At 41.8% G+C, this 11039-nt stretch overlaps 1 protein-coding gene across 1 annotated transcript in view; it reads left to right on the top strand.

Annotated features, from left to right (window-relative positions):
• The window catches only part of ANKRD29 (ankyrin repeat domain 29), a 26578-nt gene extending 15539 nt beyond the window's left edge, over positions 1 to 11039 (top strand). The window contains exons 6-10 of the mRNA XM_009886657.1: positions 2311 to 2409; positions 7288 to 7386; positions 7837 to 7932; positions 9006 to 9104; positions 10956 to 11039. Coding sequence (XP_009884959.1) covers positions 2311 to 2409; positions 7288 to 7386; positions 7837 to 7932; positions 9006 to 9104; positions 10956 to 11039 — 477 coding nt within the window. The remainder of the gene's footprint in view (positions 1 to 2310; positions 2410 to 7287; positions 7387 to 7836; positions 7933 to 9005; positions 9105 to 10955) is intronic.

The following is an 11039-nucleotide window of genomic DNA, read 5'->3' as shown; positions in this document are numbered from 1 at the left end:
CCTACCCCAAGGCACTGAACACTGACAAAAAGGAAGTTGCTCCCCAGGGATATACGATTTTTTTCAGCCATTTCTATGGAGTTTGGACCTGCAAGATGCAGTCACACTCAGCTCCTGTGAGCATGGGGAGGAACCGAGGGCTGGTGACCACAGAAGTCACCAGTGTGCTAGGGGCTGTGCGTTGGTCTCACAGGGGGTCTCAACCCCTGTGCTGCCCTCACCTCACATTTATGTTTAAACGATGTTTGAGAAAGGTGTCCCACCCTCGCCGCTGCGCAAATAGCAATTGCCTTTCTAATCTGAGGGCAGTGATTCATACTTCTGCACGGTAATCCCAGGGTTTACCACTCGGTTTAAAAATAGCCTTGCTGCCACACCTGCAGACACTTACCTAGAAGTGAAGGCAGTCAGATAACTTCCTTGTTGTCTCTCCTGGAAATGAGCAATATTTGCAATTGGAATTAGAAATGTATTTTTATTGCTCACAGCCATTGGGCAAAACCAGTCAGAAACAGCTGCTTAACAAAATAAGAACACAATCTTTTGAAAAAGAGCATTAGGCTGGCCCCTTTTGTGGGACATCGCCCAGCTGCATCTGCAAAGTGGTATCTGGCTGGCGGTTTCACTGGCAGGTGGCCAAATTTTGAGGGATTTTGAGCATGCGTTTAGGTCATCCTCCCAAAGCCATCAAGAGATGTTTTAATCTTAAATTGACTCACTTGAGGGGTAGAGGAGGAGACGAGAGAACAGCCTGACTAAACAGTATTTCTTGCAGAAATATTTTATAGCCTTAAAACAGTTTTCTCATTACAGCATCAATCCAAATCAAGTACAAAAAAACTAAAAATTTTTTAAATGGTTGGATGACAGGGAAACCAAGATTCTTCGTCTTGATTGACGCTATAATAAAGAGCTCTTTTATTACTACACAACCTTGTTTACTTTCTAAATGTAAGTGTTCTTGCTATACCTGTCTCTGGAGGAAGCCTGCAAAGGACCTGATACCATCACCCTATTTCATGTACTCACATAGCAACCAGAGAAAACAGCCCCCCAGAGTGCCCAGGGGTATGCATTTGTAGTGCCAGCAGACACCTCTCTTGTTTACCAGGGCAGTAGTCTTGAAATCAAGGTCAAACATTTTAAATTCAGTCCCTGGGGCACTATATTCAGCTCATGCTTCACTAGGCCTGTGCTGAGTTTTGCATGAAGAGGAGTAGCTAAGCAGTATCTCTTTGCAGACAACAGCATTCTGTCCCAACGTAGTGATACGCCAACAAGGTCAACAACAGGCTTCTGCTAAAATGCCCTGTATTTTGTGATAAGCATATGCATAAATTGGTTAGAAGATGTGTACTTGTACATCTGAGATGCAGCGAGGGGGTTCATTCATGTCTCTATTTAAACTAAGAGAGTTTTACCTCTTGGGAAAACTTGCCCTAGCATGCTCTGTGCTGAGCTCGGTGGATATAGGATGGGTAAACACCTTTCTCACCCTCAGTGCAGATTTCCATGTCCAGTTGGTTAGATGAATTCAAATGATGTTTGAAAATTTTTCATCAAAAATAATTTAATGAAATATGACTTCAAAATTTTTTTCCTATGGAAAAGCTTCTGTAAAGCCAAACACTGAAGAACATCTGCACAGGAGAGACATGCTGAGGAAAAAGAAAATCTCATATTTGTTCCTTTCTTTCAAAAGTTTTTTGCAGGAAAATGCTGGTTTCTGATGGGACTATGAGATACTCTGTCTTGCATGTGCTGCTTCACATGATTATATTACAGGTCGAGTCTTTTCTGCAAGATGTGCAAAGGCAGTGCCACGGTAGTTGCTGGGGTGGCACAGTACTTACTCCTTCAGCCTAAAGGGCAGACTTCAATGCTGGAGCCTTCAGTTCTGCAAAGTACTTGAACATGTTTTCACCTTGTGTGTCTATGTAGCAGAACACTTCTGCATGAACATATAAAAGCTAAATGAACCTAAATAAATATATTTTGCTATATAGGAATAGATTTCTTGTTATGTGGTTCAATGCTTTGATGAACTAGACTCTTGGGATTCAAGACCTGAGATTTAATGCTCAGTTTGGTATATGATGGGAGCCAGTACTTGTGCATGCTGGATGAAAAATGTGTTAGCATAGTTTGTTATGAACTAGACTTTGGATTTTGGTAATTATTTCTTGAGCTTGGCTATATATATGCTTTTACACTGCATAATGGCTTCGGAAGAACTTGATTCAGTTTGGTTTTGTATGGAAAAAACGGCATCATTTCAGCACTGGTTAAGCTGGATGTATTTGTTCTTAGGATGGAGCTTCTGCAATTTTCCTGGCAGCACAAGGAGGCTATCTGGATGTCATCCGACTGCTGCTTTCTTCAGGAGCAAAGGTTAACCAGCCACGGCAGGTGAGCTCAGCACTTCAGGGAAGAGCTGGGGGGGTCTAATTACTAAATTTTACAGTTATGAAAAAATAACACTGGATTAGAGAGATTTCCTAGGTGTTAAACTAACTGAGGGATACGTAAGCATACGCGAGGTACACAGACATATATAAAAGCTCTCTTGGTTTCCTAAAAAGGATTTCTTAATTGCATAGCTGTTTCTTGACTCTAAAATCAGTGCTTAAACAGCACATTTAGATGCTGCGTTGAGTAGCCAGGTGTGGGAGTTGCAAAGCTAGCTTTCCTCCCGGCACTTAGAAATGTCTGGGTAGAGATAGGGCTTCCCAGGAATCTTTGCCTGCTTCGAGAGAGCCTCCCCTGTGGTCTGCTGAAGGCCTGCAGGCAAGGTAGCTGTCCTGGGTCTTCACTGCACATTTTAAATTGATGGGCTAAGGTCCTGTCCTTGCAATCAGTCATGTATGGCTGCCAGGTGGCTGTGATTACTGACTGCAGCAAGTAAAAAGTCAGCACACAGGAGCAAATGAATGTGAAAACTCTCATAACGGCAGACAACGTGGCATGTGACAGGCTTTGCCAGGTATTTTGTGTATTTCCTTTCATCTACACCAAAAAACCTGCCAAATCATAGCCTGGCAGCAGAGATTGATCTATATGACTTCTGCTGCATCTGTAGGTCTGCATAGCCTCCCTGCTACTCCTGTAGTGTAAGGAAACTGGATTAGCATTTTATGTGCTGAAACTAAAGTAATTTTCCTGCCGCCTCTTCCCCCACCTCTCCAGCACCAGAGCTGTGCTGGCAGCTACTCCCTGGACTGATGCTTTAGTTGCTCCTAGGCTACCTCCACACCATCTCCCAAGATCAAGATTAAGAAATGTTGTTGAAAGCTGTTAATTAATGCGTCTAAAAGATCAGTGTAGAAGGATAGACCAAAGTACTCATTAGTGCCTTTTGAGTGGGACAAAATAAAGTTGGGGAGCCTCAGATTTAGCTCTACCTTGTTGTCATAAAAACTGTGTTCTGCTAACCATAATTATAATGTGTCGGCTAATTCTTTCTGACAATATTTTTTTAGCTTTCTAATCCAATTTCTACAACACAATGTTTCACGAGGCGTTTTTAAATCTTAGTTGAGGCAAAGACTTGACTCTGTGTGAATGTTCCTCCTGGCTCTGTTTCATCTCCGGCAGGATGGGCTTACTTTGCTTCAGGGTACGTCCGATCCCTGCTAAGATTATGCCTGGATAAGTCCGTGGCATTTGTATTTGGGCCCACTGTAATCTGAAACATTTCTTTAACAAATGGAACATTTTTACTGTTTAATTAGTAAAGTAATGGTTGGATGGACTTAGTCTCTTTCTTGCTAACAAACAGATTTGTACTTTGTTCGAAGGTGGCATGTTGGTCAGGAGGAATGTAGCTCTAGATGAGGCAGTTTCGATGTCTGATGACTCTTACTGTCACTTACAAACTACATTGCGCTCACTGCTGTAGGAATCTTTTCTAAGCAGTATAACATCGAATGCAGAGTGCCAGGTGTCAGTTCATGCTTCTTCCTCATGGTGTCCAGGTTTTCCTCTCTACCTTGTGAATTTGGGGGCTTAATTCATGCACCTGAGCATGTGCATTGCCTTGTATGCCTCCTCCTGCTGCTGTAGTGGGTGTCAGTTCCCCTTTGGTCTAGTGTCCCATCTCCCAGTCCCACAGGGATGCTCCTGACACCATAGAGCATCTCGGACGGCGCTGGCTGTCTGTGTGCAGGCCCTCCAGCTTAGCTCTCACAAGACCGAATAGTGAAGATTCCTGGCGAGTTTCTTCCCTGGCAATGACATTTCCCTTGGATTTTAGCCGCCTTCTCTTCTTTCTGACATTTTGGAGCTGGGCAGGAATTCTTTTGTCATCTTTTAGTCTAGACAGAGCTGGGGGCACTGTCTGAACCCTGGTGTGGGAGATGTCTCTTTGCTTCTCCAACTCAGAAACAAAGAGAGAAGATTATTTGCCAATGGATTTTACACTCTGTTTTGGCAGCCTGTGTCCCAGCAGGCTTTAGTCTGACTGGCTAAGCAGATTCAAATTACTCTGAAAATTAATGTTGTTTTCTTAACACATGATAGGCAATTACACATACATGTAAGCCAGTAAACCTATATAGAGTGTAGACTTCAGACAAGCAAGCAACTTGTTATTACCAAGAATTCAGCTGGTGTAGTGGTGCAAGTGGACTGATGGGCAGAACAGTGGAGGAGATGACGCCGAGTAGCCTGAGAGTGGGGGCTCTCTGTCCCTGGAAGTCCTTACTGGGAATTTGAGGGGTATTTCACCTCCCACCCTAACCTGGCCCTTTCTAAAACTCCAAGCCACAAGCAAATGTCGAGGTTCAAAGCGGCAAAGCAAAAGTCATTAGTTAATGGGTAAGAGAAAGAGCATCAGAAATTTTGGTCAGAGTATGTTTGAAACTGCTGGCTGTGGCCTAAAACGAGATGTAGTCCTTATATACTAGCTTGTAATCAAATAAAAAATTAGCAGAGCTTAAAAACATATGGCATATTTAACATTGTTCTAGGAACATAATGGTCTGCAGGCTGCTGGGTGGGCAGAGGGACAGGGAAAGTAGTTTTTGAACTGCATCTTTCCCTGTTCTCCCTTTCTTCCTGACTCGTCTCCAAGCCTTAATATCTTTTTATACAGGAATTCTTATGTGGCCTCTTAGTACAATGTAATATCTCTTTTGCACCATACACCAACATGAAAATGGACAGAAATCTCATCTACTCCATATAAATATTGTATGTGTATGCATAAACCTGCATGTTAGATGCTGTTTGCTTAAGAGAGAGAGGCTGACAATAGTCAATGTGAGCCCACCATCAACTTCTTCATCTTTCTTCTCTTCAGGCTAAGTCCTCCAAGTCAGTCACTCTTTCTCACAATGTATTTTTGCCTCTAGCCTATAACTGAGATACTGAGTCTAACAGCAATATTATTAAGGACAGTTAATGGTAAGAGTGATGTTACCTAACAGTTGTATTTCCTTCTGCTCCTTCGCATTTATACCTGAAAATAAGAGTTGTTCTTACAAACTTCACTGTGAGCAAAAGAAAGCTGCTGTGTTCCCAGTGCTGTGCTTGTCCTTGCATTTCTTGTGTAAATAGAAGTGTGGATTTGCATAGCATTGGTTCTTCATGCAGATTAAATTGCATAGGCTGCTCTCAGATATTTTCCAAGTTTTACAGGCTTTTTCAGTGCCCCTATTGCTATTTTCTAGAGCCCTCTGGTGGGAGGAGATTAGAAAAAATATGAAGTGTCAGCTTACTGCTAGGGAAAACACTAGAAATTGGAGAGGGACAGTTTTTGCCATTACGCTAACATTATATATGCTGTATAGAAGAGAGCCTTTGTTATTTTGGAATCACAAAGAACACTCATTGTATTAACAGGATATATACTAGAATGAGGTCAGTCACTAATTTCAATTAGTTAATTTATGGAGAAATGATACAAAAGTGGGTAAAGATCCTGTTCCTCACCATTTGAGAAGACGGAAGATGTCAGGATGTGTGTTTGTTCTTCCTCAGAATCAGAAAAGGGGAAGCCCAGAATATTACATCAAAGGAAGAAATAACTTTTCTATTTCTTCCAATGGATTAAGTCACTAGCCCATAGAAAGCAGAGAACTGGTTCAACAATAGTTTTTTTTGGATTGCATGAGAAAGTCATATGAATCTTCTCAGTTGGCACTGAGGAGAGGGATTGCTTCTTTGATCAAGGTGGAAACATCGTATTTAAAGTAAAAAGTTTTCTTCTGGAACTTCTCATTAAGGCTCTTTTGGAAGCCCCAGTATATTTTGCCTTCCTTTTTCCTGCCAAATCTTCAGGCTGCTGAGGGTGGAAAGGGGAACTGGCAAGCACTGAAGGCAGCAGCAGGCACCCTGCTGTGGAAGGGCTCACTTTTATCTTAAAGTCCATAGAGGCAAAGCCTTTTATGAAAGGCCCACGAGAATCAGTTTGGCACCACATAACTGCTGGAGTCCTCCTGTAGTCTCGAGAATCAGGCCATTTAGAAGCAAAAGGAGGAAAAGACACAAAACTACTTTTTAATTGCAGTGAGAAATACTTTATGTGCTTCAACTCACCTTTGCCTTTGGGATGGAAATCCATCACAAAGTTTAGATTATATTGAATGTGCATTTTGTTTTCTGAGGTTTTCTGCTCAAACAATGATTGGACAGGACAATTTTTCCGAATCAGATTGTTTCACGCTGGATTCCTTGATAATTGCCTTGTTTTCTAGCTGAATTCTTGAAGATAAGATTTGTGAAATACTTACCATCACTGTAAGGCAAGATGTTTTTACCAGATTCCCTGAGGGTGGATAATGTAACTTAACATTGAAAGCTGGCGATCATCTTGCATTGCTCCTTAGCTTCTCTAAACAAATTCCACTCCACATGTACAGAGACCCAGCTGCGGAATCTGTCCATGCGTGCTGAGATTTACCTGTATCTTCTGTCACATCTAGCCACCTACAGTTCAAAGTACACGGGATACCTTTGGCCTTTACATTTCAAACTTCCCTATGTATTTTAGACACGACTGGTAAGCCAGAGAGGGCTTTAACTGTTCTCACAGCAAAGCACATTTCAGGCCAACGATGCAAGAGAAAGCAGCTAAGGGTGGCTCTGCTCCACAACTGGAACACTTCAGGCTTGATACACCAAGCTCCCATGTGCATTTGGAAGTGACTCTGCATATGTCTATCTGTGATGCAAGACTTGAACAAGAAATTGAAGTATGTCCATTCCAGTAGGCAGACTTGGGTGGTAAAATACCAGGGAGCACAGAATCTGGAAGTGAAACCTTTAGCAGTCTTATTTTGTTTGCAGGATGGGACAGCTCCCTTGTGGATTGCATCACAGATGGGTCACAGCGAAGTGGTGCGAGTAATGCTGCTGCGGGGAGCCGAGCGAGATGCCGCACGGGACGTAAGTAGCACTTCTTCCTGTGCTCTGTCTGTAGCTTAACACCTCCTAGGGTTTTTTTGAGGCTGCAAGGCTGCCTGAATGGAGGCCCAGTGTCCCAAGATTCCAGGCTGTAAAGCCCCACTGTGGACTCCCATTTTCCCATTGTGTCTGGGACAGCCTTCTGGGGGGACCTTCTGGAATAAGGGAATGGAAATGTCCATATAAATGAGAGACAAAGATGATAAATGGTGTCACGGGTTTGCTTTACCCTGAAGTTTTCACCTGCCAAAGGAAAAATCCTTCAGATGCCCTAAAACCGGCAGCGTATGTGGAGGTGTCTCCTCAAAGACGATGTGCAGAGAAGACCCTCCTCTCAGAGGTGTGGGGGAGAGCTGGTGTTTCCCTCCAGCTGAGGGGAACGCAGGTAAAGCAGTGGTAACAACTGAACTGACCTTCCTCTCTGTTTCAAAGGACGGTACAACTGCTTTACTGAAGGCTGCCATTAAAGGGTACAACAATGTGATAGAAGAGCTGCTGAAATTCTCTCCCACGCTGGGCCTGCTGAAGGTTAGTAGTGAAACACACAATTTTTAGGCAGAAACTCAAGAAAGCAAAGGGTCTGATGAAAGATCTGACGTTTATGACTATGCCAGTGGAAGTCAATAACAAGCTTGAGCCCAAAAAAGTAAAGAGAAAAATGAAATTATCTTATTTAGCCTTTAATGCCACACAAAAATTAGTCTTCTCAAATGAAACTGTGAATTTTATTTTTGGAATGAGGAAGCAGATTGTGTCATAGAAGGAATTCTCCTGCTTTTTGTCATCTGATTTTATTGCTACAGTAAGCGGATTGCTCTCGATGGTGCCATTTTTAGGATTATACCATGCCCTCTATAGCATTTAGTCAGCAAAATGGTATGCTAAGAGATCTGTTGCGAGCAGATTCTCTACTTGATTTTGTTTTCCTCTTAATTCAGAAAGTGATTTGAAAAATAACAGATACTTGGAAGATGCTTTTCAATAGCTGATTTAATTTTACATGCCTATAAATCATATACTTTGATAGCCTCTGTGCATGCAACTAACTGGCCATTTTGATGTACTTGAAAATCCAGGTGGCATTAACTTAGTTGTTAATTACAAGTATGAAATAGCTTCCACACTTATATGAACTGTCAGTTTGCAGCCACAAACAAAAGGCCAGCCATAAAAAAATCACCACTCAGCTGTCTGACATTGAGATCATTAATCATCAGAGAAAGAAGATAAAATGCACAGATGGTTTCCATTACTGCTTATGATTCTATTTCACTTGCTAATGGCTGATTTTGCCAGGCAGAAGCATGTGCTGTGTTCATTCCACCTCTAATCTATTGACAAGGCTAATTTTTAAAAGGAAATATTGTTGTGGTAAAGTGAACTTGACTCTCATTTTTATTAAAGCATTTAAAATCACCTCCTTCATAGCCCACTAGCCTGCCAGCACCCTGTCTAAATCAAACCCTATACCTTTGATAACCCAACCTCTTCCGTGTTATTTCTTTCTTGTTCGTAGGCTTGTTCTTTGCAAACATTTGAGTTTCATTGCCTTTTGATTTCTTCCCATGCACAGTACAAACATCTCCATTCGTATTTTCTAGAATGGAACCTCTGCTCTCCACGCGGCCGTCCTGAGCGGCAACGTAAGGACAGTAGCGCTGCTCCTTGAAGCAGGAGCAGACCCGTGCCTGAGGAACAAGGTACGTCCTGGCATGCCGTGCCGGATGAGGGGCAGGTAGGGAGCACCAAGTGGTGGAGACGTGCGTGCCACATGTGTCGTGGCAGTCCATGTTTCTGCGTTGGTCCATGGTTGCCACTTGATCCTCTCCAGAAGCACCACTGTTCAGTCCATTCGTTTCTGTATACAAGCATCTATAAGGGTGTTAGGCAGTACCACTGGTGGTGCTGGTAGTTGTGAAGTTACATCAATCTGAGACTAACCAAACCATGCACTCACTTAAGCACCACAGGTTAAATTATTAACTATAGCTAGTCATGGGCTAGCTAGGTTGCATTTTAGGGAAATAGTAGTCCATTACTCGTTTTGATAAGTCATAAGTTATATTTATGTCTCAGGTGAGAAATATGCAAGGAAGATATTTCAGCAGCAAGAGAAATACATATCTGGTGCCTTTGAGGATTCACCACATTGCTAATGCCAAAAAATATCTCAAATTACATGTGTCTTTCCCGTATCTTACAATAATATGTTAGTTTATTGAAATAGTTTCGTATTAATTTTATGGCAGCAGGTTTTCTGCCGAAAACTTGTTTTGTTTTCATTCTCTAAAGTGTTTTAACATTACATATTTGATAATTTCCATGGAAGTGTCTTCCTCAGAGTTGTGTTTATGAACTGTTTCCCACTAGTATTTGATACCAAGCTGGGTTTGTTAAGCTATGAATGAGTGGTCTTGTATTTACTTCTGGTTTATGATTAGGTGGATGAAATTTTGTAACACAAGTAATCCAGCATATACCTTCTAAATGTTTTGGTCATTTACTGTAAAATCTGTGCCTGTTATTTCTGTATCATTCCACTTGATGGCAGCAGAGTTAATGCTCATACTGTAGTTTGTGTGGCGTTTTGTTTTGCTACTTTCATCTAAACAATATGCAAGATTTTTCTGCTACTGATGGTGATTTGCAGCAGAAGAGTGTGCAGTATAAGAAAGTTTGTGGCTGTAACCTCTCCTACTGATTTTTTTTTTAAACAATATGTGATTTGGCACAACAGAGTACATTTACAGGACAGAATTACTGATTTTCACAAGTAGCTTCATTATAAATACTTTATGTTACCAAAATTCATAGAATCATAGAATATTTTGGGTTGGAAGGGACCTTTACAGGTCATCTAGTCCAACCCCCCTGCAATGAGCAGGGACATCTTCAACTAGATCAGGTTGCTCAGAGCTTCGTCCAACCTGACCTTGAATGTTTCCAGGCATGGGGCATCTACCACCTCCCTGGGCAACCTGTGCCAGTGTTTCACCACCCTCATTGTAAAAAATTACTTCCTTATATCTAGTCTAAATCTTCTCTCTTTGAGTTTAAAGCCATAACCCTTTCTCCTGTCGCAACAGGCCCTACTATTGTATTCAATAAATGCAGAATACCAAATGCTGATGTTCTATTACCAATCCTACAGAATAGCATTGACTATTTCATAGCAATGAAAGTCTTTCCTTGGATTTTTATGGACTTTGGTACTTAAAGACCTGCCTCATGTCCTCCAGAAAATCAGCAGCTATGTTCTCTTTTAATTTTATGGTAGTAGCATAGGGAGCCCAAGGGATACCGTTTAGCTTGGATAGTCAGCACAAAATGACCTGACCACTCAAATCCCATGCTAGGATTATTTGGAAGACTTAAGTGAGATTTGCACACTGTGTGGAAAGGTGACTTCTTAAGATATCTTCAACAGTGGTGGAGACAACACTGGAATAACCACATCATTATAATGCTCAGTAGCATCTTCTTTAGATGATTTAAACCATGGCTTGGAAATACTCTTTTATTTTTGCTAACCTGAAGGTTTTTTATTCCAGGCAAACGAACTGCCAGCAGAACTAACAAAAAATGAACGCATCCTCCGACTCCTCCGTACGAAGGAAAAGCAACGGAAAAGCTAA

Source organism: Charadrius vociferus, unplaced genomic scaffold (genome assembly GCF_000708025.1).
Source record: "Charadrius vociferus isolate BGI_N301 unplaced genomic scaffold, ASM70802v2 scaffold45, whole genome shotgun sequence".
Lineage (NCBI taxonomy): Eukaryota > Metazoa > Chordata > Aves > Charadriiformes > Charadriidae > Charadrius > Charadrius vociferus.
Note: the sequence above shows the minus strand (reverse complement) of the source record. Positions and strands in the feature narration are given on the sequence as shown.